The sequence below is a fragment of the Vigna angularis genome, chromosome 11 (assembly GCF_016808095.1).
Source record: "Vigna angularis cultivar LongXiaoDou No.4 chromosome 11, ASM1680809v1, whole genome shotgun sequence".
NCBI classification, from domain to species: domain Eukaryota; kingdom Viridiplantae; phylum Streptophyta; class Magnoliopsida; order Fabales; family Fabaceae; genus Vigna; species Vigna angularis.
This window is the reverse complement of record NC_068980.1, coordinates 2,728,049-2,754,285: the sequence shown is the minus strand read 5'-3', so window position 1 is coordinate 2,754,285 and position 26,237 is coordinate 2,728,049. Positions and strand designations below refer to the sequence as shown.

Below are 26,237 nucleotides of genomic sequence, written 5' to 3'. Positions count from 1 at the left end.
AAATTTGAAATTTTAACTTTTCCTGTCAATTGTAAAACTAAACAAATAATACATTGACATTCAAATAAATGCATTTTCGACTTACTTCTGTCAGTTGCAAAACTAAACAAATAATACATTGACATTCAAATAAATGAGAATAATAATAATACATTAACATTTAAATCAAAATAACAATACAAAATTAATAAAGTATTATTTCATCATTAAACTGTAAACTAAGATTTATAGGACTTGTCTCTAAGAGAGTCCTTTCCAGAAATTCTCAAAGGCCAACGATGAACCAGGCCAAAGAGGGGGTTTGGAAATAGTTTTCAACCAGCAATAGACGCGCCTCGGTTAGAACCTCACTAGCTGCGTCATTGCCCCAAGCGCAAAGATAATTTAACCTGCCTTGTGATAAGGTATTTATTAGCATTTGCCAGTCTAAACAAATACATATATCCTATGTGGGACATAGCCAATGTATCTGTGAAACATCAAATATTGGATTAAGAGGAACTGAGTAAGAGGAAGAGATTTTAGTATCAATTGATTCATAATTCATGACTGAGAGGATGAGAGAAGACCTACTAAATTTTTATTCAATTTATAACTGTTTTAAATTTAAATATTTTGTATAACATTAAGGTTTTTCACATCTTTGATTATATTATATTATTTGTATTTGTAGCAACACATTAGTGTGTGCATTGGGAAATTGGAAACCCATCTACCAATATTCACCTAATAATCTTGTTTGTTTTCATATAATTTTTCTTGTTTATTTAGGCAGATATCTAATGTCTTGCTTGATGCCAAATTTAACTAATACTCAGAAAATATGCTAATTTCAGGACAGAATATGTTATATAGTAGCCATGCACAGTGTAGAACAATATATAGTTACATCTCAACTTAGTAAACAAATAAATTAAAAATTTAAATAATTTAAACATTATTAAATATCATTATAATATTTAAAAAAAATTAATCTACATAGTTAAAAATAGTAAATAATTATAAATTATGAAAAAATAAAAAAATTTAATAAAAAGTTTTTTTTAACAAATTATAAATCAATTTGATCCTCCTCGAATCCATTTAATATGCAGGTTTATACTTTTAATTTAATAAATTAATATATTAGATAAAAAATAAGTAGTTAATACAAGTTAGTTTTATTAAATATAACTTAAACATTTTAGTAAAACTATTGTTTTTATAAAAAATAATTTAACTTAATAAAAAATTTATCCAATTATTTTAAAAATTTAAACGAAATATGAACGGTATGTTTTGTAAAATTTAAATGTTAAAATTAGAACAATATATCATTCTTTTTTAGACTAGGGGACTATTGTTTATTTACGTTGAAAAAGTAATTGATTTATAAGTTATTATAATATATATATATATATATATATATTATTTTGTGCATGTGGTCCATTGAGATACCCTTCCCAATCATACTTTTCATTATTCATCTAAATATGTTTTAAAATGGTTTTCATTTGAAAATTTTAATATACCATGAATAGTGTTGATTTAATTTTAGTAAATGTTAAAAAACTGTTGAGAATAATTGGAAGTAATTAGTAGAAAGTACAAAATGACCACGCTTATGGATTATTCATAAAATGTTAATAACATTTTCTTATTAATTTTCTATTCTTATTTACAAATAACAACTCATAATATATTTTTACATTCATTCACGGTGTAACATCTCAAAAATACAGCAATAAACTATATAATAGAATAATTACATTTAATAATATTTCAGTTCAGTTTTACACTAAGAAAAACGAATGGTTCTGGCCGAACGGCCTTACAGAAAGAGTTACTATAACTAAACAATACAGAAGTACGAGTCTGACCGAACGGTTTACAAAAACCAAAATACCGAACGGTCATATATACAAAGATGGGAAAGTGGCGAAAGACCACCCTATTACAAAAACTACTCTACTGACCGAACGTCCTAAGGTTCGGTCTTAACTTCAACTTCTACCAAATTTTCTTCTTCCAGCGTATCTTCCAACAGCGCGTTCTCTTCTGCTCACATCCATACGGATGATCATTGCAACGACAAGACGAACGTACAAAACGAGACACGACAGAAAAACACAGGGTAAGCTTATGTAATTTAATTCATGCATAAACATACATTTCACAAAATCATTCAAACAAGATAATTCATAGTTCGTTCACACAAATACTAATACTAGACTGACTGTCCGGACGGTATGAAATCTGCGTAGCTACAGGCGTTTGTGTACCCGGTGATGTAGTAACTGGGATGCCCTCAACAGCTGCCACAATAGGTTAGCCCTATCTGTCCAAAGTAACCCTAAGGACTAGGACCTCCTGCCGTTCCCACACATGACCTACCCTCCTCTACGTGAAGACGAGTACTCACGGAACATCAGGATGAACAGCCAGCTTAGCTTACCCACAGTCATACTTTACAAATTCCAATATTCACACATGAGTCGTTCCTCTCCGGAACGCTCGTCCAAAATCCACAACATTTCCATATCATATTTTCTTCATCTTTCGTTAATAATCATTTCATTTAACCAACTCGTATAAAGATTCATGAGATTTATAAATAGCGAACGTTCGACCCGAACTCAGAACTAGACCGAACACGTAGAGCGAGACCAAGATATCTCAAAGGTAAGAATTTGTTTTAAGACCAAGGGGTTGATATCGGGTTGAGAAAGATAACGAGTACAATCATAACTCCCCAGAAACTAATGGAACGAACGTCAATTACAACCTTGAGTCAATTAGATGAACTGACTCTTGAGAATTTCAATTGAACCTCAAAAAGACCAAACCAAGAACGAAGACTCTAGAATGAAACCAATGAATAATGACATTTCAAGGCATTCAAAACAAATACTTAGGATGATTCACATGAAGAACCCGAACACTTGTGAATACTTAGTTTAATTTAGTTTAGTATCGAGAGATCCAAATGTCAGTCAAAGACTGAACACTATAGTGAGCGAACCCTAGAGGGCTTGAACGAAAGCTCGTATTAGGAAGCTTAACTTAAGGAGATGGAACGAGTGTCTGGTGTAAGACTTTGGCAAGTGTACCAAATCGTTTCAAGTAATAAAATCGGTAAGACCAGATATCGTTTCCCAAGAGACTCGTGTCACCAAACAATCGTATAATTTTCAACTAACTTAGACTAAAGAATGCTTCATAATTTGGGTTTTAGTGCAATTAAAGTAAACATGAAACATAAATGATAAAAGTGATCTTAGATACTCAAACACTTGGAAATGGAAATATTAGAAATGATATGGAATGGTATTGTTGGGGGTATGATTTCACCTACTTCACTCTTATGTATAGAAAATCACTTCCTCTTCATTAATATGCCAATGTCAATCTACTAAATTACTCAAAACCAATCCCTTGGTAGAGAGAGCCTAGACTTCCTTATTAGGCTCCAATCCCTTGGAAGACCTAACAATTATTTCTGCATTAAGAATTGAGATCTAAGACAACCAAAGGTCCTAGTTCTATCCCTAGATATTATTTCCTTTAGGTGTTTAATCCAAGTCCAGATTTACTAAATATTTCCCAATATCAAGCAAACCCTAAAATCATGTCATGGATAGCAACTTCACAACAAGCATTAAGAGAAGGAATTAAACACTAACAATCAATTAAAGAGGCATATATTCATTCAAAACACAATAGTTTACATAAGAGTTTAGTGGCTACATCAATCCCCCAACAACAATGAAACTAACTCTCCATGAATGGAGAGCTCAAGCTTACAACAATGGTGGAAATGGAAGAAGGAAGAAGACCCAAGGGTGAAGAAGGACTGTTCCCACAGCTCCTAGCTCGCCTCCAAGAGCTCCAAATGAGAGAAATTGTGTTTGGGCAGCAAAAGATCCAAAGCCCTTCGAGTTTCAGCCCTAAATAGACCAACTTTGCCACATCAGCATTGTCACCGCTCAACTGCACCCCAGCGGCAGCATTCCAGAGAGCTGGCGCTCAGCTGCACGCCAACTGCACCCCAGCGACAACATTCTAGAGAGTTGGCGCTCAGCTGCACAAAATCTGTGCCGCTCAGCAGCAGCAAGTCGCGATCGGGTGGCGCTCAGCTACACAGAAACTGTACCGCTCAGCTCTAGCAGGTCTGGTCGAATGGGGCTCAACTACACGCCAGCCGCACCCCAGCTTCAGCATTTATCTTTTCTCTCAAAATTTCCTCTTTTACCTTCACTCTTGCTTATATGGTTCTTCGGTTCTTCAGTTTGGCATACAAGCTTGGATGTAAATGACCAAAACATACTAAACAATGGAGATTAGTGATGAAATTGAATCATTAAAGTTTAAGATGCAACCACTTAAGAAACTAAATGAAAACTAGGATTTACAAGGCAAAAAGCTAAGAAAGAGTTGATATTTTCTCTCAATTCGACACTGAAATCATGGTAAAATATGCTATTATCAATTAGGAAGCTTAACTTAAGGAGATGGAACGAGTGTCTGGTGTAAGACCAAACACTTGTTTAGGACGAACACTTGGTATGAAACCAAATGCTACTAAACTGAAAGAGAAGAGGCTTGATAATTATACTTGGATACTATTGGGATAGTGTTTACGAATAACTACAATATACAATTACATATATATATATATATAAATATATATATTTATAACAGGACACCAAGACACAACTATACTTGGCCGAACGCTCAAGCATAGTGACTCGAAATGCAGACGCTCGTCCTCAAATAGGATTCTTTCCAAATGAAAGAATCCACCACTAACCAAATTCACTAGAAAACCGAACGGTCAAGGACCGTTCAGTAACGAACGTACACTTTCTTAGGGAAATTCATATCAGGATCATTTATATTCCAACTTATTTCTTAACATATAGTTTCGTAACTTTATACTTTCATATAAAAATCAATTTGCATACTTCATACAATCCATAACATGGTAAATAATCATATTCATACTTTATATACATTCAACCACTCAACACATGCATTCATTATCAACGAACGTACAACTAACATACAATTAAATTAAATAAGCTTCCCTTACCTCTAGCGTGAACGATCGTCCTAAAGATGAAATGCGGTTTGTCTGACTACAATTCTTCTACTATCAACGCTCAATCAACTCTTTAAACTAAACCAAACAATAGATCAACTGATTCAGAATGAGACTATGACCTCATGCACCCAGAAGTTGGTTTGCATGTGTCAGGGAACGAATGACTAAAAGGAGGAGAAGATCTTACCAGTTCAAAACTCGAAACCGATCGGTTCAGAATGGAGCTTAGGACGCCGGAAACGCTTCTACGGTGCCTGAATGGTGATCGGAGAAAGGAAAGGGTAAGATTTCTTAGAGAGAAGATGATGAGATGTAGTGAGAAGGAGGAGAAAATGAGATTGTTCAGAATCTGGGAAGAATGGTGCATGCAGAGAGTGTTACGGAAGTTTTCAGAAAAACCAGTTTTGCTTCCCACGTCAAAACGAACGTCCGCTCCTCTGCTGACACCTGCCTTCCACTATATGATTTCCAAATCTTCGTTGCTTGACACCTGGCGTCCGTTAAAAGAGATTTTGGGTGCGTTTTTAATGAGATCTGACACATGGCATTAAAAATATATTTTTATATAAAAACGAAGATAATATTCTTACAAAGTTGAAATATTCTTTATGAGAGACTTTTCTTTTAAGATGTTTTCATTGTGTTTTTTCATATAGTCCGAACTGGACTAGATACCAACTATTGTCAATTTCAGATACTTCGAAATGGATTACATACCAACTATTGTCAACTTTCTATATAGGATGTGTTTGTAAAAAATGCTCTATTACTTAAATTAGGCATGTGAGTTAATAAAAACAATAATGAATGTAGGATATTTATTTGTGAATTATACTTTATCTTTATTAGCTTTAGTAAAAATGTTCAGTTCTAACTTAAATATGTGATGAATTAGATTATCTCAGGATTGAGATCAATAATTCAACTTTACACTTCTAATTTAATAAATCAATGTATTAGATAAAAAATTAACCAGTTTATAAGTTAGTTCTTATAAATATAACTTAAATATTTTAGTAACCCTATTGCTTTTTTTAAATAATCGAATTTAATAAAATTTCTGTAATTATTTTTAAAAATTTTAATATAAATTATAAGAAATATTAACTGTATGTTTTGTAAAATTTAAATGTTAAAATTAGAACAATATATGTCATTCGTTTTAGACTAGGGGACTATTGTTTATTTACTTTTAAAAAAATTGATTCATAAGTCATATTATATATATATATATATATATATATATATATATATTATCGTGTCTATGTGATCCATTGAGATACTTCCGAATCATACTTTTCTAAATATGTTTTAAAATGGTTTTAATTTGAAAATTTCAATATAGGATAAATAGTTGAATTTATTTTTTGTAAATTTAAAAAAAACAGTTGAGAGTAATAAAAAGGAATTACTAGAAAGTATTATTGGTGTTTATAAAGTAAGGAATCATAATATATTTTTACATTCATTTATATTCTCTATTTGATACTTCTTTACATTTTTCAGTTTTTATTCTGATATGTTTTTACTTTGTTTCCAAGTAGTCTCAGATGTGTTAGGTATAATATTCTAAAACACTTTCATGCTCAAAGTTTAGGTATATGCCTTAAATGATAATAAAAACTATAATAGATGCATGATATAACAAATTTGATAATTATGCTTTATTTTTATTTTCTTTAGTCAAAATACTTAATCTTAATTAATTTTTGTCGAGATGATGTTACACTGTATTATTTAAGATGTTTTCAGTCATGTAGTGCATGTGTAGTTAAAAAAAATATTAAAGACAACTTTTTTTTTATAAACTAAATTAAGTATTGTTATAATATTGAATACGTGTAGTTAAAAAAATATTAAAGACTAGTTTTTTTATATATACAAACTAAATTAAGTAAAGAGAGTGAATTTTTGTATTTGTAAAGGGAAAGAAACCGGGAAAGGTAGTAGTATGAAATAAATGTAAAAAATTTCTGTTTATAAAAGTATGGTTAGCCTAATTACACAATAAAGAATGAAACAACTCAGTTTTTACCTTCTCATCGTCGTTAAAATTAAGATAAAGAAAACAAAGCAATGGTCACTCTGCATGTTTGCAGAAGTACTCTCGATGTTCCTGTTAACTGTAGAAGAACACTACAGGTTCCTGTTTGATCATAGCATTGGTCACTTTCACCACAGCATCATTCATAAATTCATATCCTTACGGTTGTTATTTTGTTTTTCATTCAGGAATCAGCACACACGACATTTCGGAATGAACTACCACAACACTTTTCACAAATCAATTGTTGTTTTCCAAAATGCGAACATCGTGGACAACGAAAGACAACCTACTCCAAACCATAAACCCCATCATTAACAATGCATGTTACCAACACTTCTCAAACCTTTCAAATACCAGACTCCACCAAGTGCTTATACTTCTACCATGTTAGACCATCACCATTGCGCCTAAACTCTGCTTTCTCTCCTTTCCTTTCTCATTCTCTCGTTCCATGCATGGAGAAAACAAAACTAAAACTACTCATCAAGGATGAAACCTTTCTCCAACACCCTTTTGTTCTAACTCTTGTTCTGGTTTTTGGCCTCGTTATGATGGACCCTTTTCATCTGGGTCCTCTCTCTGCGCATGAATTCAGACCCGTGAAGCATGACATTGCACCATACCACAAAGTCATGAAAAATTGGCCCAGGGACAACATGAGCAGGTTAGCACTCTATGGGAAATCAGAATTCAATAATCAAGTCTTTGGACCAGAGTCGCTCGAGTTCGATAACATGGGTCGTGGCCCTTACACTGGTTTAGCCGATGGACGCGTTGTTCGATGGATGGGAGAGGAACTTGGTTGGGAAACATTTGCTGTTGTCACTTCTAATTGGTAACTGTCACCAAAATCTTACTTCATTTCAACTTTCTCTCGACTCCAAATTCAGTACATAAATTAAACAAACCACGACACTTGTGTCAGTTTAAAGATCAACTCTGTCATGCATCAACTTTGAAAACTCAAAGGAGTTTTATTTTGCTGACCCAGATAAGATTGTCTTTTGTCAATGACATATATGGTCTCATACCAATGAAAATTTGGACAAACTACCAAATTCACATGCTATTTTAGCTAAACATATTCTGAGAACGTTCTTTTATATGTCTACTTATGTTTATGTCTTTGTCTTAATTTAAAGGACGGAGAAGCTTTGCTTTAGGGGCAATGATTCGACCACTGCAAAACAATGGAAGCATGAGAAGACATGTGGGCGTCCCTTAGGTCTAAGATTTGACAAAGAGAGTGGAGATCTATACATAGCAGACGCATACTATGGCCTTCTTGTGGTTGGACCAAATGGGGGATTAGCCACATCATTGGCAACCCATGTTGAAGGAAAACCTATTCTCTTCGCAAATGACCTTGACATTCATAGGAATGGATCCATCTTCTTCACAGACACCAGCAAAAGATACAACAGAGTGTAAACGTTTATTCAGTTACATACTATATATGCATGCATGGAATCCTTGTAATATTGTCTATGAATTTAGGTCCTAATGGTTCCACTGATCACTTGTTTTGTTTGTAGTGCACACTTTTTTATATTACTGGAAGGAGAAGCTACTGGTAGGCTCCTCAGATATGATCCTCCTACTAAAACAACCCATGTTGTTTTGGATGGCCTTGCTTTTCCTAATGGAGTGCAGTTTTCTGAAGATCAATCCTTCCTTCTCTTCACTGAAACCACCAATTGCAGGTAACTACATCTGCCATGTATAACTAAATGTATGGTTAAACAGTTTCATAACAGATGATTGGTACAACTAAAGAATGACACCAACCACCTTAAAAATCATGTTAGTTTTGTTTAATGATGACAGGTTAATGAAGTTTTGGCTAGAGGGTCCTAGAAGTGGAAGTGTGGAACTTTTGGCTGATCTTCCGGGGTTCCCTGACAACGTAAGAATGAACGGAAAAGGGCAATTCTGGGTGGCTATAGATTGTTGTCGCACTCCAGCACAAGAAGTTCTGAGTCATAATCCATGGTTGAGGAACATTTACTTCCGTTTGCCCATCAGAATGAGCTTGTTGGCTAGAACAATGGGGATGAGAATGTACACTGTGATTTCACTTCTGAACGACAAGGGAGAGGTTTTGGAAGTTCTTGAAGATCGAGAAGGTGAGGTTATGCAGCTGGTCAGTGAAGTGAGAGAGGAGCAAGGGAAGCTTTGGATCGGAACTGTTGCTCATAACCACATTGCCACCTTATCTTACCCTTAAAATCAACAAATATATCACTAATTTACCTTTTTCTTTACTTTCTTAAGTCTATCATGTTCCCCTGCTGATTTAAATTTTCCTTTATTTATATTATTAAATGGTGTAATTGCATTAATCAATAACATATACTTTGCAACTTCAATGTTGTGTTTTAAAATAATACTAATATATTAAAGAATGGCTTAAAAAACTTTGAAAAGTGGGTAAGAACGAAACGACTTAATCCACATTTTTTAAATTAAAAATTAAAAATAAAGATGATGAACCAATCTATTAACTTACTCTTAATAAATTAGGCTAAGATTTTTTCCCTGTGATAAACTTATAATAATTTAGGCCAAAACTGATATTTTACTAAATTTGGACTAAATTTTGTATTCAAGTTTTATAAATTAAAAAAATATTATAAGAAAGATTCGTGGAGTCTAATCTTGAATAAAGATTAATATTAAATTATTTTGTGAATACTCTATATCAATATTATAGTAAAAAATTAAATATTTAATTGAGTTTTTACTTTTATTGTATCATAAACCTTTTATTTCGTAGAAAGAAAATGCGGGATGAAAAGTAGAGGAAAGAAATGGAATAAAAGGGAAAGAATATCTTAAAGAATATTGATTTTATGATCATACAAATCAATCAAAATTTTCAGTTAGAAAACCACTTGGGTCTTGAATTTATATTTGTATCTTGATATCCATATTAATAATAAGGTTTAATCCTTTTAGACATCCCTATTTGTGTAGGGTTGTCTCAAATAGGTCATCGTATTTATTTTTATCTCAATTAGGTCTCTATTTTTGTAAAATTGAGTCAATTGAAACCTTGCCATTAATTTTAATAGACGGCGTTAAATTTATTGAGTCGTGGCATGCTAACGAAGCAAATTTTAATGACGTGCCACACTGAGATTGTATTAGGTGGAATTTAATTATGCATTAGGTGAAATTTAAAGCATTGTCTTCTTCTTTGGTGTCCTCTTCCTGTTAGGGTTTTTGAAGTTGCAGTGATTTCACACAGATCATTCAAAAAGTATTTTATCTTTTATGTCAATCAGCAACCAGTGCCTCAATTCCGTTCATTCAATACAACATAAGGGGTTTATATATTCCAGAATCTTCAAATCTTAAACCGTAAATCTTCTTCCTGTTGGGTAATTGGAAAGTGCATCCCAAAGAACTGAGAAGCTCAACCAGACAGAGAAAACTAAAAAGAATACACCTTTCCAGATGCCTTTGGAGGCCAAGAAGTGGAACTTGGGGACAAACGTTCAAGAAATTAGGAACAAAGTACACAAATCCCATGTTCCACTACACATTTTTAACACTTAACTAAGAAATTAGGAAGAAAGTATACGACTTTCCTGTTCCCAATTCCTCTGAACCGCTTCCGCGATCTATCAATGTTCATTATCTGATTCAATTCCAAACCCTAACCCTATCAATTGCATTGCCCTCTTTTTCCCATCCCTTCAATGGCCAATGTCTCTGTCGTTGGGGAGTGACAACTCCTTTACAACCGCTACTACCAAGGTCGTCATTGCGCCCTTTGGCGGCCCAGTCGCCGTCATCAGTGACGACTCCAAGATCGTCCAGCTACACGCCGAGTCTGCCCTCCGTAAGCTTCGCCTCTTCTCTTCCTCTGGCGGCCGCCTCTTCTCTTCTCTTCCTCCGGCAACCTAACCTCTCTCTAGGGAAAGAGTGCTTCGAGGACAACGTTGCAGATTGCGCGTTTTGGGGGAACGACTTGGTTTGCATCACCGAGGCTACCCAACTTTTCTACACGCAGATTTCAAGAACCCAAGGGCGGTGAGCTCACGGATCCCCTGATCAATGAGATGCCTCATTGCTAGGCGTGAATGATGTTGAAATGCTTGTTGTGGAGGAGGATGGCGTGCAGAGGCTCGGGGAGGGAGTTCTGCGTGGACCACTGTAGAAGATAGTGGTTTCACGCGAGGCTGTTAGCAGAGGCGGTGCTGGGAACAGCAGCGGTGGAGAAGGTGTTGAAGCTGGTGGAGGACGCAGCGTGCGTGACAGAATGCTGAACAAGGTTCTGAAGGGGTGTGGCGACAAAGATTATGGTTAATTATTTTGTTATCAGTCATAGTATAAATTAGGTTTAATTATTTAAAACTTGAAATAAAATAAATTACACAACCACGTGCCACGTCATTAAAATTTGCTTCGTCAGCATGCCACGACTCAATAAATTTAACGCCGTCTATTAAAATTAACGGCAAGGTTCCAATTGACTCAATTTTACAAAAATAAAGACCTAATTGAAATAAAAATAAATACGAGGACCTATTTGAGACAACCCCTATTAAAATTAACGGCAATGTTCCAATTGACTCAATTTTACAAAAATAAAGACCTAATTGAAATAAAAATAAATACGAGGACAAACAACTCTACACAAAAAGGATGTCTGAAAGGATTAAACCTGATAATAACCCAGATGACACGGTCCAAAGATTACTCAACCGCGAAGATGGTGGTAGAAGAAGTGTTGGAACACGTCAACGTGTTACGTGTGCTGTTCAAACTCATGTATGCGATATGATAATGTAAAAAAAGATCACTCACACTGCAATTGCATCATGCTCAACTTTCGCTCTCTCTTCTCCAAATCCAAATCCAAAATCGCCAGCACCGGTTATCTTCTTCGAGCAACCACTACATCCCAATGCCTTCACACAAAAATCCACACTCCCAATGCTAACAATTCTCATCATGTATTTTCTCCTCGCTATCCTCACATCGCTTTCTCATTCTCTAAGCCACCTGCACGTTTCAATTCTAGGGTTCCGACCTCTCGGACTTTCTGCACCGCCTCGTCGGAGAGGGACTCCATCGAGTACGACGTCGTTATCGTCGGCGCTGGCCCCGCCGGCTTGTCGGCGGCGATTCGCCTTAAGCAAATGTGCCGCGAAAGAAACGCCGATTTGTCCGTCTGTGTCCTCGACAAAGGTGCCGAAGTAGGTGAGTAGCGTTTAACGTTTTTAATTCCTTTTTTTGGTTGAATTTTTTATGTTACTTTATTTCTTGATGTGAACGCGTCTTGGTTGATATTTGCGATTTCTTCGCTGTTGCGCTTAGGTGCTCACATTATATCTGGAAACGTTTTTGAACCTCGCGCACTGAATGAGCTTCTTCCGCAGTGGAAGGAGCAAGAGGTGCGTTCGTTTTTTTTATTGTTTGATTGTGTTACGAAGTGGTTTGTAGGTTCTTTGACTGATGATTCGAACTGAGGTTTTGTTTTTTATCTGCTGCAGGCTCCGATCACCACACCTGTTTCTTCTGACAAGTTTTGGTTTCTGACCAAAGGTCGTGCAATTTCGCTTCCGTCTCCTTTCAACAACCAAGGCAACTATGTAATAAGGTTTATATAGCATTCTATTTTCATTTCATACGGCTAGAGGCTATAAATTTACTTGAGCAGTCAACATCTTTTGCTTCGTGCTGAATCAATTGTGTGAAATTTTGATTTTTACTCGATTGATTACTGAATGTCCAATTTTTTTTTTTCTATTTTGGAAATTGATTCATAATGGTTTCAAGCTTAATGATGTTTTATTCTCTTAAGAAAACATTATTTTAAATTTTTATCGATCAGTTGGTACGTTGCATTACAAACTAAATTGCTGGAGAGTGTACTATGCATAGCATTAATTTTCAAAATTAGAATTTTCAAATGGAGAATATATCTGGAATACAATCCGTAATCTGTCTTTCATGATGTGAAGTTCTAGAAGAACAACAGATTATTTTAATTTTCTTTTTTACTTTTTAGTCATTAAGTAGTTTTGTCCTTGTATACTTTCTTTCTAATGTTTTTCTTGTTGATTAAAGAAAAAATTCGAGATTGGAAGATCCCTTTTTAATTTTCCCGCATTAAGATGCTTGTTCAATGTTTTTCTTCTCGTATCTTCCCTCCCACTCTGGAGAAGCTTCTTATTTTAGACCATCTGTTACAGCCTAAGTCAGTTAGTACGTTGGATGGGAACAAAAGCTGAAGAGTTAGGAGTGGAAATATACCCAGGATTTGCTGCTAGTGAGGTATTTCTGCTTTTGTTTGGATGTTGGTTTTACACGTCTGTTACTGTTTACAAGTTTTTTTTCCTGGCCAGATATTATATGATGCAAACAACAAAGTTATTGGTATTGGCACTAATGATATGGGAATTGCAAAAGATGGTTCAAAGAAGGAGAATTTTCAACGTGGCGTCGAGATCAAAGGTTTTCACTTCACATGTTTCTTTGTTTCAGACACATATTTATGGGATTTATTTCATTTTTCTGAGCAAAAAGGTTTCTCTATTTAATGCTTGTATAGATGCTCTAGGTAATTCCCTTTTGTTTGGACCAATAATTTGTTCTTTCATGTGCAAATATTTGTGAATGTTCCTATCTTTTTTAGTATGGGAATGGCAAACTTCGAACTTGTTGATAGAAACAAGTTTTGGACACAGTCACAGTTAAGCAGTTGTGATTTCTACGGCATATGATATTCTCAAATATGAAACAAAGCCCTGTACATTTGGTAGTTTTCATTGCTCACTCCGAGCTTATGACTTCTGTGTTTTCCCTTATATTGCTCCATGAACCATACATATATTTGTAATAGCCAATGAGATATGGTTATTTATATATTTATGTGGGTTACTTGTTAACTGTGTAATTATTGAATCACATGCAGGCCACATAACACTTCTGGCTGAGGGATGTAGAGGATCATTGTCAGAGGTTTGAAAATCAAATTTTAGGATTGAACAGATTCAAGTTTTCCTGTCAAATCCTGTTTTTGATAGCAACACTTTCAATCGTGTTTCTTACAGAAAATAATAAAAAAGTACAACCTAAGAGAGAGGGGAGGTGCAGAACACCAGACATACGCTTTGGGAATTAAAGAGGTATTCATGTGTTTCATAAAGAAATTCCCAAAAAAGATTTTCCTTTTTTTTTTGGTTAAAAACTACAGTCTATCAGGATTGTGTTTATTGTTCAATACATTAATGAAGATTGATTGGTTACTGACTGTTGTAGTAACCAAATATGGTATCTGTTTTCGTTAACCAAATATCATACTCTTAGGTCTGGGAAATTGATGAGGAAAAACATCAACCTGGTGCTGTAATCCACACTTTGGGATGGCCTTTAGATCATAAAACATATGGAGGATCTTTTCTGTATCACATGAAAGATAATCAAGTAAGTCTTTGTTTCCCTGCCTTCTGTTTTTAGTGCCATGCAGTTCTTAATGGTTTTCTGTTCTTTAATAAGCATCATCTTATAGCAAGTTATTAAGGAGTCGTGTGCATTTATTTTGGCAGACTTTGAAAACTACAGAAGTTGAAGTTTTCCAAATAGTTTCGTAATTCATTTTGCTGATGATATATTCCTCATTTCAAGAATTTCATTTACTATTGTGACAGATATCTATTGGCCTTGTGGTTGCTTTAAACTATCAAAACCCGTTCTTGAATCCGTATGAGGAATTTCAGGTAATTTTTATTATTCTAACGATATTTTTATATCACGTGTTTAAAAAATATTTCCATCTAGTCTAAGTTACTCGGTATTGACCTTGCTCGGTATTGACCTTGCGTCATACTTTTTTTAATATGGAAACATAAAAGGGGAAGGTTAAGGGCTTGTTTACTGTTTCAAAAAACATTTTTATTTTATAAAAGATACTAACAAGTAGCGGCTTCAAGAATATGAAATAACTGATACCCTAAGCACTTGAAGAAAATAGAAAAAGGGAACGAAAAAACATCTTTCTACTATTGCTATACACTTGTTTTGGAAATAATTTTCAAAACTTTATTTTGATTGATATTGATTTCTGAGTGTTGTATTTGTGAAATTCTAAAAAAAAGTTGTTCTTACAACAACAAAAAAAGTGAGGAGAATCAAATATACCATAAGTGTTTTTGAAGTTGCTAAAATAAACAAAGAAATTGCTTCCCTCGTTCTCGGCAATTAGGTGGGTAGAAGATATTAGGTATATTCTGACAAGTCAAATTAACAATTATGTTTTGGTTCTTCTTGTGAAAGGGTTTTTGTTTTCAGTACAATATCTGTTTAAGAATTTGTGAAGTTACATACAGGTGCTGAATTCCTGATCACTATATTTGTTTAATTATTTTATTTGATCCTTCCTCCTCTCTCCCCTTTCGTATCTATTGGTTCTCAAGAAACTTAAGCATCATCCTGCAATTAAACCATTTCTGGAAGGTGGAACAGTTATCCAGTATGGAGCTCGCACTTTAAATGAAGGTGGTTTTCAGGTACATTAATAATAACAGTCTCATTTCTTATATGCAATAGACAGGAAAATAAAAGAATGTAGAGAAAAATGATCTTTGTGTAACACATGTTGCCAGCCTCATGATGTGTTGTGCTAGTGTTACAGATGTAATAGCAAAAATGAATTATGCGTAACGGATACTCCTCATTTCTAAGATTTCACTTGTAAAATTTAATAGTATTTGGTGGGACATTAAGAATTGAATATTGGAAAGATCCTTGGATAAGCGCAAAACAGGATTAAACATTTCAACACAACAATGTTTAAATTGTCCAAGAGACATCCAAGTACTTTTTGAAGTGTTTCACTGTGTCTGACCCCAACAGCGTACTTTTTTAAATGGTTGTGTTGCGCTTCATTGTCTTGGGAAATGTGTCTGCTTATTGTTACAATGATGTAAGGGTTGGTTAATGTCTTTGTTGTTGACAATGAAGTTTTACAGCCATCAAGAGCTAGCTTTTATAGAAGGGAGGCTAATTCATTGTTTATTATCTTATTGGTTGCTTGATTACCTATTATATGCTGCAGTGTATTATTTCTTTACTCATTACACATTATACAAATACAAATGTGATTCTAGTTAAATTTCAGTCTATCCCATATCCAGTTTTCCCTGGAGGAGCACTTATTGGATGTTCAGCTGGCTTCATGAATGTGCCTAAGATAAAGGGAACTCACACAGCAATGAAATCAGGTAGAGGTTCACTCCCTTTTACTGGGTGATTTTTCAGTATATTAATAATTAGTATATTTCTACTGAAGTTCATTTTGTAGTCTTTGTGAAAGGAGTCTCGCATTATCATTAATGTTTCAGAATTTCAATGGTAATACATATGGATATTCATGATTTAAAGAAATTAATCAGTACTTGACATGGATCTAATATATTGATCTGCAATTTTAAGAAATTAATGAATTTTTATAGCCATATTGGTTATTGCATTTGTTAAGTGAGCCCATCAATTCGTTCTTAATCATTATCTCCATTTGACATGCAAATAGCAACGTTTCATAGTTACTATTACATGAATTTAATACATATTTTTTGTAGGAATGCTTGCAGCCGAAGCTACATTTGGTGCACTTAATGAAGGTCTAGATATGGATACATATTGGGATACTTTGAGGAATTCATGGATTTGGGAAGAATTACATAAATCTCGGAACTATAGACCGGTTAGTGAAGCAATTCATTTTTATTTTTATATTTTTCTTTTGTCTCGCCCTTACATCCTTGTTGAAGGTTACGTATAATTTTCATTTTCTGGTGATTTTCTCTTTCATTTGGAAATCTTGAGCTGATAGGCCAACTCATATTAGATGGCTATGTATCAGCTCGCTAACTTCTAGAGTACATTATACCATTATAAATGTAAGATTGCTGTAAAATAACGGTATTAGTTCTTCTATTTGAACCTAGTATAGCTGGATTTCTAGTCAAGATCCCAGGCATAAATCCCAAGGAATCATGGATTCCTTCTAATAAACCAGAAAAATCTGACCCTAATTATTAGTTAAACAGAAAAAATCAAATATATGTTGTATTGTTATAATGTGTTTTTATTACCAACAATGTCAATTTTATATTTTCATTAATTTTTCAAATATTTTTTATTTAATGTTTTTGTATTTCATGAAAAATCATAAGGAATTAGATATTTATAATCTTAATTTCAGTTTTTGATACTTTAAATTTATTTTTCACAAATATATGATTTAATAACAAAATATTAATTTATTTTAAAATTTATTAAAAAATAATGATAGTAAAAAATAAATCTTATATAAAATATTGTCTGTGTATAATAGAGGGGAGATTTGCAAAAACCGGGATTTTGTTTTTATAAGAATTGACCCATTGGCTTGTTAATGGCTTTTTTTAAAAAGGCAAAAAATATCATGAAATACATGGAAGGGTCATCTTAAAGAAGTAAAATGCATTATCGTATGAAAAGCCATTTATGCTCATACCATAGGCAGCAAAAGAGCTAGGGTTCTCAGATTTACTTAGTATGTATAAAGATTCAAAAATCCTTAAAAGTACGACTTTCCAAAATTGTGAATTAATAATACAGTGATCAATGCATGATTAAGTAATTGCACTTAATTGTCTTAATAAATATATCATATAGAAAAATATGATATATTTTAGCTTGTTTAATTGTTATTGGCCTTATAATTATATCTTTTATTGTAGGCCTTTGAATACGGGCTTATTCCAGGACTGGCCTTAAGTGGTTTGGAACAGTAAGCTCAAACTTTTCTCAACTGCTCTGTCCTCGCTATTTAACTCCGTCGACTAGTCTTTCCTGTAATTCTTTTATCATCCTAAGAGTTCACTTACCTTGTGTTATTCATATCAGTTACATATTCAAGGGGAGGCACTCATTTACTTTGAAGCATGGTAAACCGGATCATGAAGCTACCAATGTAAGAAACATTTTTCAAGGAATTAGGTGTACAAATAAAAAAAAAAGAGTGTAGTTGAACTTATTTTCTTTTGAAAAGTGATTATAATGCAATTGGGGATTGCTATTCACATCATTAAATTATGCTGATAATTTCCTAATGTTCATTCTTGCTTAGCTTCTGAAGGGTCCTGTATTCTGCTTATCCCCTGAATGATGATTACTTTTTTTTTTGCGTCTATATTTTGTGTGGTGTATTTTGTTTCATATTGTTTCACCATCAGGGCACTTGTTGAATGCTAATAAGCTTCACAAAGAAAAACAAGAAATAACTAATTAGATAGTTGGAGTAAGATTTTCATTCATTAGATATTCTGGATGGAATAAAAGAGCATGGTTCTTTGATATTGTGAAATACATCCCATTATTTGTAATATGGTTCGAGAAGAATGGCATAATTTTCAAAGAATTTTTTTGTTACCTCTTATATGTGATAAAGTGTTTTCTTTTTGTTCCATGAAAAAGTTTATTTTAAAAGCCTTTATTGAATATGCAGATACTAGTGACCTTTGCTTATTCTGTGTTTTTCTTGTTCGTTCATTTTGTTGTTTAATAATAACAAATATAGCAATTACATGTCAGTGTAATATATTTATATATACATTTTGTCATTTATGCAGGCTGCTCGGTTTCATTCTCCAATTCACTATCCAAAGGCTGATGGTGTCTTGTCCTTTGATGTACCTTCATCTCTGCACAGGTTTTGGAACATTTTCTCCTTTCTCTTGCTTACTGTTGAGAGTTGAGACAAACAATATTTTTTAATTAGAATTAAACCAGGGGCAAGGCTGTTTCAATGTTAGTTTCTGAAGTAGACAAAGTTACTTGGTTTAAAAGAAGTTAAGGAAAAGAGAGAACATAATGAGGGTGGCAGAGGAGAGTACCCATTGAAATTCAAATAGTTAATTTGCATAGCGAAATACACTTAATATCCTAGAGAAAATTGTAAAAACACTTAATCCTTTATAACACTATTTCTATTTTTTCTTACAAAAATAGGTGTCTTCCTTCTTCCACCTCATCCTATAAGAAAGTTCTAACCCTATGCCTATTTAAGAATCGGCTTCGTACTCCTCTTGAGTTGGGTGATATCTACCTCTATTTCATTGTTATCCGGTTAAAGTTAGGGTAGACTCAACTGTGTACGAACCACTTTAGTTATATAAGATGGCTAGCCACTTCATTTTATGCAGATTTATTGTGAAAGAAAAACAAAATCAATATTCACGGATTTATATGGTAATAATTTGTGTCAGCTTCTCTATATAAGGCCTTAATAAATAATGGCGGAAATTATTGATTTATTAGTCAACAAACAAAATTTGCAGTTCATTTACTTGCTTTATAGGCATTATATTTAGTTTGTTCACAGGAGCAACACAAATCATGAGCATGATCAACCTCCTCATCTTCGTTTGAGAGACCCAAAGAGTCCTGAACATATAAATTTACCAGTGTATGCTGCACCTGAATCGAGATATTGTCCTGCACGAGTATATGAGTAATGCCTATTTACTAAAGCTTGGTTTCTGAAAGGATTTTCAATTTTTGAATCATTTCTTGATATTTTCGTCTATTTTTCCCAATTACAGGTATGTTGCGGATGAGCAGAATCAGATGAAATTGCAAATTAATGCACAAAATTGCTTACATTGCAAGGTAAACTTTTAAATCAATTTTGTTTTTTGTGTTGAATTTAGTGATTGGAATTATATGCTCAAGATGTAGCACTAAATAATTGAGAAATGGTACTGTGTTTACTTAACTTATTTCTGTTGTGTATTCATCTAAATGGCATATATTATCAAACAATTAACAATTATTCTAAATGTGACTTTTTACCACTGCATGTATTCCTAGCGCTTTAATAAATTTTATCAATATAATTATATTTTTGTTTTGGGTTGTGGTTGAAAATAATAAACGTCTGTTTGTAACAATTTGTTAAGTTTTTTCTGTCATTGGAGAGAATTCGATCCTATTTATAAATAAAGGACAATGTAAAAAGGTTAATGTCAGTGCATCCTAGTTAAATCCTTTTCTTTTTCTGCTTTGTGATTTTAGAATTCCCTGGTGAAGTTGACATACCAACATGCTTGTGAACTTAAATAGCATTTGTTTCCAACAATGGTCGTCACTATTATCATGTTGTTATCCGCTTATGCATTTATTTGTTTTGCAATCAAGTTTCATGGAGAAAATTGTGTCCTCGTGTAAAAACTTAATGATGCTATACCCACACTTTGAGGGTTGAATTTTCCAATGTATAGTCTGCGTTATTTTGTATTTCTTTTGAATGTATATAACTCTTCTGAATAAATGCAGTATCTTCACCACGGATGTAAAAATTAATAGGATATGCAGTAAAAAGGAAGAAATCGTTGCTGTTAATAATAGTTGTAGCTTAACGAAGTTTAAGTCTATGTTATATGACATATGTCGTGATTCCTATGTATCATGTATATATACTTAAGATGGGATCTGCCAGTTGTTGACCTTTTTAGATATACGTTTAGGTGTTTATGTTTGGATCCTACATAGTTTAATGCAGTTGTTTAATATTCAGGCATGTGACATCAAAGATCCAATGCAAAACATTGAGTGGACAGTGCCTGAAGGGGGTGGAGGTCCAGGATACTCAGTCATGTAGATCGACTACGTAATCACCCCACACCATGTGTATTATTTTATTACCCTGTCTCGTAAAAAAATTGCCTCTATATTTGTGGCCTCCCCCAAAAGTGGGAAGCTACATATTAAAACGATATTTGATGCAATAAAATGAATTAGAGATAGCTCGTCATACAGTTAACAAATGTTAAATTATTCTATGAAATTGTTTACCGTTGAGTATTTTTCATCTTTAAATATGCCATATTATTCTTCCGTCATTTATTTCAGGGTACTAGCTGCGGGTTTTTAGTTTCACTTGGCACCTATTTCATGAAAAGCTTTTTGACAAGCATTCTTAAAACTATTAACGCACAATTATCTTTTTTAATTTACAAATACGTTCCCACTTAATGTTAGTTAGTTATACATTTTCAGTTGGACCACTAATCACTATTTTTTTAATAACTAAATAAAGACATTAATTTGGTTTAAATTTTATAAATTTTTAAAAATTTCTTGGTGACAAAAAGAAAGTGAAGAGAAATAACAGTTTATTTTTCATTTTAAGCAAACGAATTGTGCAACTATCGATCTCAACTTGAACGGTACAAGTTTCCATTTGACCGCTCAAATTGCAATTTTATGTTAAAGATAACGGGTTCAGAATCGTGATTATTGATGCAGGCTCTTTATTAGCAGTGGAGATAACGGGTTATGTTAAGCTTTGCCATTCGCAGGATTTGCCATTGTCTCAAGTTAGGTTACAAAAGAACACATGCACTGGAGACACGTATGTCGCGAAGCCTCCGAATGGCAAAGTTTGGAGTTGCCTCTTCGTCTCCTTTCAGAGTTCATTTTATTTCTGACTTCACTTCCTTTAGTTTGCTAGCTAATTCTAGCAGTGTTGGTTTTTTCCTCGTGGATTTTAGTCGGGTTTAGGCCTCCTTTGTTTCAACAAAATGAATATTTACGACTACCTTCACAAGAAGCCAGAAAAGGAGCTTCAAATAAACATTCGAAATCTCCTCAACAAGACAATGCCTTGGCCAACGTGCACGAACTTTCTCAACAAACAAAAGTTAGCCTATTTTGATGTAGCTGTAGGCAAAAGGAACTGACAGCAGACTGGACCACATGAACCTTACCTAACCCTGTATATCCATAGAAATTAACCTACTATCAATGAATTTTAGTGTTACATAACAGCAAATATGCAAACGCATTATTCTCAATCTCTAACTAGGACCATTTGTACTGTTTTAAGAATGAAAAAATGACAGGTCATTATCTAATACACTAGGACACAAGACGCAGGGAAATCTACCAAGGTAACACAACAAACAAGGCAATGAACAGTCCAAATTTTCAACAGTCCTTAGCTCCTGAAGGATTTACATCTGACAACGCATTATCTTTGGGAGGACATGGCGTAGGTGAAGCTTCTCTCATTTTCATGTCGCTTGATTGTTGGTGCTGCTGTTCCCTCTGTTGTTGTTGCTGCTGCTGTTGCAACATTTGTTGTTGAAGCTGCTGAAATTGATGCTGCTTCTGAGGATGAATTTGGAGTTGTTGAAACTGCTGTGCAGCTAAAAGGGTGTGCATGGCATGATTATTGGGATAGAATTGCTGCCCCCCTCCAAAAGAGGCAAAGTTCAGCATAGGTCCTCCTCCATTAGGTGGCATAGCTTGTCCAGTCAGTATTTTCAAATGCTGAATTTCCTCTTTTAATGCGTCATTTAGTGCTACAAGAAAAAGATTCAATTAATTTTCTTGATGTTAGAGATAAACAAAATAAAGATTCCGTATGCTCAAACTTACAGATCAAATTTCACGCAAGACAGTGAGTTTTTAATCATCATACAGGGAACCACAAATCCAACAACAAAATTTAGATACCAGCTATAGACTAAAATGCAATTTCATCCAAGACTACTAATCCATCGCCAACTAAGATATTACATACAAAGATCATATTGTTTAATATAGTTTACCAAAATATTTTCAAAGATAGGTATAGAAAAAAGCAATGGAAGCAGCAGATATTTACATACAAAGATCATCTTGTTTAATATAGTTCAGTATTAGCTTTAGAGAAATTTAAAATTTTATGATCTTACCATCTTGCAAGTGAACTTGTTGCTCCATGGTTTGTAACCGCAGCTTCAGTTCACTGTTCTCAGAATTCAAGCCATTTGTATCCCTCTGCATATAATCAACAATGATGTGTAAATTATAATCCTCCCATTAGCTTTTCAATTGGAATGTGAAATGGTAATACAGTACTAAAACACGGTTTTGTCTAAATATAACAGGCAGAAAAGTCATTACCTGCAAGAGACTTAATTGTGCAGACAAAGATGTTGCTTCCGTTTGCAACGTTTGTACCTTCCTTTCAAGCTCAGCAATGTACCGCATCTTCCTCTCTTTTGATCTCGCAGCAGACTGTCTATTTGCCCATATCCTGGTACACAATTAAAAGTAATGTTTGCCTGTTTGTCATTCCAATTTTCAGGTGCAGGAGATACAAGTGATAATACAAAATAGGTCCAGCATCCGGGCGTTGCCATAAAGACAACCGCAAATGTCAATTTACAACTAAAGGAATATGAGCAGACTCCGCATATCCTCTAAGGGTGTTTGATGTGGCCCACTAGGCAGAGGGTCGAAAGGGCCAAAAACGTGACATTTTAAACAGAGGAGTCATAATGCAATTTTAGAAAGTAGCGTACTGTGGCAGTACTTCCAAAACATGGTCTACTGTATTGCAGATTAGAGATACAACCAACAGAATGTTAGCATTTTCCTTTTAATAGACTGAAACAAACTGACACCTTTAAGCCTTCCTATCACTATTTCCTCTGATACATTGAGTTTAATACTGCCTACCAGTTATTATCCGTGTTCCACACAATGAGAAATGATAAATAACTAGATACATAATGTCATTCTTCAAAAGTCAAATGCACGTAACTATTAGACAATCACAAAGGATTGAAACATACAGCAATTAATAGATTATTAGCGAAAAGACCTTGACTACTCTCATAAAGTGTGAAAGTGAACGGATTTCCAACTATGAAGAGAAGTCAACTGTCGTGATTGTGAAAAAAAATATATGTATAAATAATAAAAAAAGAAGTTACAACTTCAAGCATAGATTTTCTAATCAACAATTGTACTACTGCCTCTTATGTTATCAACTAAAAGTACACATCTCTAACATTAGAAAAGTATATTGTCCTGGTTAAAACATTACTGTAGAAAATATCATCAAATTCTACCATGCTTCATAAAAGAAAAAATTTTAAATCCCAAGTTCCTATATGGTCCAAAGCATCACATTCTACTGTTCTGTATCTAAATTTAGCCCTAACAAGAAATGAGATAACAAAAATGCAAGGGTTTTGAGAATGTGTGTGCTAAGCATGATGTTTACAATTGATTTATCACCCAAAATATGACCGAGAAATAATGCACGAAAAAATCATAAAGCGTACCTTTTCGCACGTTTGGGGTCAATCAAGGCAAGCTCAGCAAGCTTAGCAGCTGACATTGCTTTTTTGGAATCCGCCGCAGACAAGTCTTCCGAACCAGAAACCAGCAGCTCAGGCTTGATGGTAGTTGATCCATCCATGGATTGACTATGCTGGTGTCTAACTCTGGGCCGTTCAAGAGTTCCAACAGCACTATTCTCTGCAGAAGAGGTGGGTGCCCCCGATGCCGAACCCGACGCTCCCACTGCACCAGACGGTTCGCCCATTTGAAACGTGGACGTCGCCGACGACGAATTGAACTTATCCATATCAAGGTACATAGACAACAAGTCCTCCTCGGCTTCGTCGGAGAAGGAAGGCCCATCGGCACCTCCAACCACACCAAGGTCACTGTCAAAGCTAATATCATCCGGAAGGGTAAGAATCTCGGAATGAGCACGCCTGTGACCTCTATTTCTCGGAGGATTATCGGGCATTCTGCTAATATCATGACTAAACGCACTAGACTCCGGTGTGGAAATTCCCGGAGCCAGTGGCAGATACGACGACGTCGACGACGACGGCGGCTCAGATTTCACACTGAACGCAGTTCCGGAAGGTGAGTAACCCGAATAACGTGCCGAGGGAGGTGGCAAACCTCCACCGTGACCTAGAGATTTGTCCTTATCCATAAAGACAAAACAGAATCCTTAATCGTAATCCGTCTATTCCACTACTCCAAAACCCTAGCTAGCAATATCTAGTTAGACAATGAAAATTGGAAACGGCGAATTCAATTAAACATAGTAGCTTGAAGCTAAAGACAAAGCACGGTGGTACCTTCAGGCGAAGATGGTGGAAGATCGGAAGTAGCAGAAACGGTGAAAGTGAAAACCCTAAGAGATCTGAGAGAGAAAGAGAGAGAAAGAACGAAACCGAAGTTTCCAGCTCAAGATATTCGACATTAAGACATTGGACGATAGATTAGGCATAGACATACCCTTACTCTCTCAGACACTATTATTTATTGTTTAATAAATAAATGTCGGAATGTAATCAAATTAAATAATTAAATAATAAATAAATACAACACTCACTTTATCTTATTAAATTTAGCCATTTCACATGTTTATCTTTTTTTCATAAACCAACTTTATGTGCCAAATGTCTGATCCTCCATAACACGCTGCTTTATTCAAACCTATCATTCAATTAGATTGAGGGTGACATTCAGCACTGAAATTATAAAATTATGTTAAATCATATAAAAAATAACAAAAAAAAATTATTGAACTGTAAATCTGAAATATTATAAATACATGTGAGTGTGAGTGAAAAATTAAAATCCCATATTTACGAATTTTTAAAATCTTGTTGACACGGTAGATTAAGAGAGCGGTCTCTCTATGAATTTTATAGTTGATGTGAAAGGAAGCCAATTTTCAAGTACAATTTTTGTAGTTGGTGTCTAAGTCAATCTTGAATATCAAATCATCTTTTTAAGATTCAAGGAATTAATCTATAAGTCTGAGCATGACATTGAGAAGATATAAGAAAATTAAACATCATATCAAATTTTGAATTAAAATATGATGTCAATTTCTTATATTATATGTGGATTGAACTCGTGATATTTTTCTTTCTAATTAATTTTCTCTTGAAATGTTCATAATAATTTTTTTCATGAGGTGGCAGAGAATCCAATAGCGTGAATTAATTACTGTACTAATCGAAGTAATGTTGTATGTACGTAGTACTGTAACAGTTCATCTTTTTTTAGAAGTTCCTCATCATGTTAAGATACATCCTTCATGTTCAAATAGAATACAGAGAAAGAGAGAGTTTTAAAGAGAAAAGGCTCTAAGAGAATTCTCTGCAAGTTTTTATTTTCTTTATTAAAATATCTTTCTCCATTTAATTTTCGCAATTTTCTTTGTGACTATTATTGCTCTAGTGTTAGTAATGTTTAAGGTACATTTTGCTTTATCTTAATTATTTATAAAAAATTGTT

General features: G+C 34.1%; 3 protein-coding genes and 1 non-coding gene across 8 annotated transcripts; 2 read left to right on the top strand and 2 right to left on the bottom strand.

Annotated features, from left to right (window-relative positions):
* Nucleotides 1–230: 230 nt before the first annotated feature.
* On the bottom strand, nt 231–381 carry LOC128194868 (U4 spliceosomal RNA). Its single transcript, XR_008246317.1, has one exon. It is a non-coding gene; the product is annotated as a U4 spliceosomal RNA (small nuclear RNA).
* A 7,098-nt stretch (nt 382–7,479) lies between these two features.
* Nucleotides 7,480–9,499, top strand: LOC108333587 (protein STRICTOSIDINE SYNTHASE-LIKE 13). Its single transcript, XM_017569056.1, has 4 exons — nt 7,480–7,965; nt 8,273–8,557; nt 8,666–8,833; nt 8,958–9,499. Exons 1-4 carry the CDS (start codon nt 7,586–7,588, stop codon nt 9,355–9,357), a joined length of 1,233 nt encoding a protein of 410 aa, XP_017424545.1. The 5' UTR covers nt 7,480–7,585; the 3' UTR covers nt 9,358–9,499.
* Nucleotides 9,500–11,830: 2,331 nt separating this feature from the next.
* On the top strand, nt 11,831–20,943 carry LOC108334233 (electron transfer flavoprotein-ubiquinone oxidoreductase, mitochondrial). Of its 3 annotated transcripts, XM_017569962.2 has the most exons (18): nt 11,835–12,341; nt 12,459–12,535; nt 12,635–12,741; nt 13,337–13,418; nt 13,490–13,598; nt 14,059–14,105; nt 14,198–14,272; nt 14,454–14,570; nt 14,795–14,863; nt 15,560–15,652; nt 16,264–16,366; nt 16,724–16,848; nt 17,870–17,919; nt 18,036–18,102; nt 18,761–18,840; nt 19,513–19,641; nt 19,733–19,799; nt 20,707–20,943. In XM_017569962.2, the coding sequence occupies exons 1-18, from the start codon at nt 11,912–11,914 to the stop codon at nt 20,788–20,790; spliced, it is 1,911 nt and encodes a 636-aa protein (XP_017425451.1). In that variant the 5' UTR covers nt 11,835–11,911; the 3' UTR covers nt 20,791–20,943. The 3 variants fall into 3 exon arrangements, 2 of the variants coding, with proteins under 2 accessions (XP_017425451.1, XP_052726703.1); XR_008246078.1 differs by lacking the exon at nt 20,707–20,943 and having other exon boundaries at nt 11,831–12,341; nt 19,502–19,641; XM_052870743.1 differs by lacking the exon at nt 15,560–15,652.
* Nucleotides 20,944–21,814: 871 nt separating this feature from the next.
* LOC108334369 (probable transcription factor PosF21) lies at nt 21,815–25,238 on the bottom strand. 3 transcript variants are annotated; one of them, XM_052870637.1, is made up of 5 exons: nt 25,067–25,238; nt 24,251–24,986; nt 23,082–23,214; nt 22,871–22,955; nt 21,815–22,495 (listed from the first exon to the last, which is right to left on the bottom strand). In XM_052870637.1, exons 2-5 carry the CDS (start codon nt 24,916–24,918, stop codon nt 22,119–22,121), a joined length of 1,263 nt encoding a protein of 420 aa, XP_052726597.1. In that variant the 5' UTR covers nt 24,919–24,986; nt 25,067–25,238; the 3' UTR covers nt 21,815–22,118. The 3 variants fall into 3 exon arrangements, with proteins under 3 accessions (XP_052726597.1, XP_017425657.1, XP_017425656.1); XM_017570168.2 differs by having other exon boundaries at nt 24,251–24,976; XM_017570167.2 differs by having other exon boundaries at nt 24,251–24,972.
* Nucleotides 25,239–26,237: the final 999 nt, after the last annotated feature.

Coding starts and splice junctions, on each gene's coding strand:
- LOC108334369 (XM_052870637.1), bottom strand. CDS start 24,918: ATGGATAAGGACAAATCTCTAGGTCACGGTGGAGGTTTGCCACCTCCC. Junction 23,215..24,250: donor GACCCCAAACGTGCGAAAAG/GTACGCTTTATG, acceptor ATTGTGTACCAG/GATATGGGCAAATAGACAGT. Junction 22,956..23,081: donor CACAATTAAGTCTCTTGCAG/GTAATGACTTTT, acceptor GATTATATGCAG/AGGGATACAAATGGCTTGAA.
- LOC108333587 (XM_017569056.1), top strand. CDS start 7,586: ATGGAGAAAACAAAACTAAAACTACTCATCAAGGATGAAACCTTTCTC. Junction 7,966..8,272: donor GCTGTTGTCACTTCTAATTG/GTAACTGTCACC, acceptor CTTAATTTAAAG/GACGGAGAAGCTTTGCTTTA. Junction 8,558..8,665: donor AGCAAAAGATACAACAGAGT/GTAAACGTTTAT, acceptor TTTTGTTTGTAG/TGCACACTTTTTTATATTAC.
- LOC108334233 (XM_017569962.2), top strand. CDS start 11,912: ATGCGATATGATAATGTAAAAAAAGATCACTCACACTGCAATTGCATC. Junction 12,536..12,634: donor CGCAGTGGAAGGAGCAAGAG/GTGCGTTCGTTT, acceptor TATCTGCTGCAG/GCTCCGATCACCACACCTGT. Junction 16,367..16,723: donor TCACACAGCAATGAAATCAG/GTAGAGGTTCAC, acceptor TATTTTTTGTAG/GAATGCTTGCAGCCGAAGCT.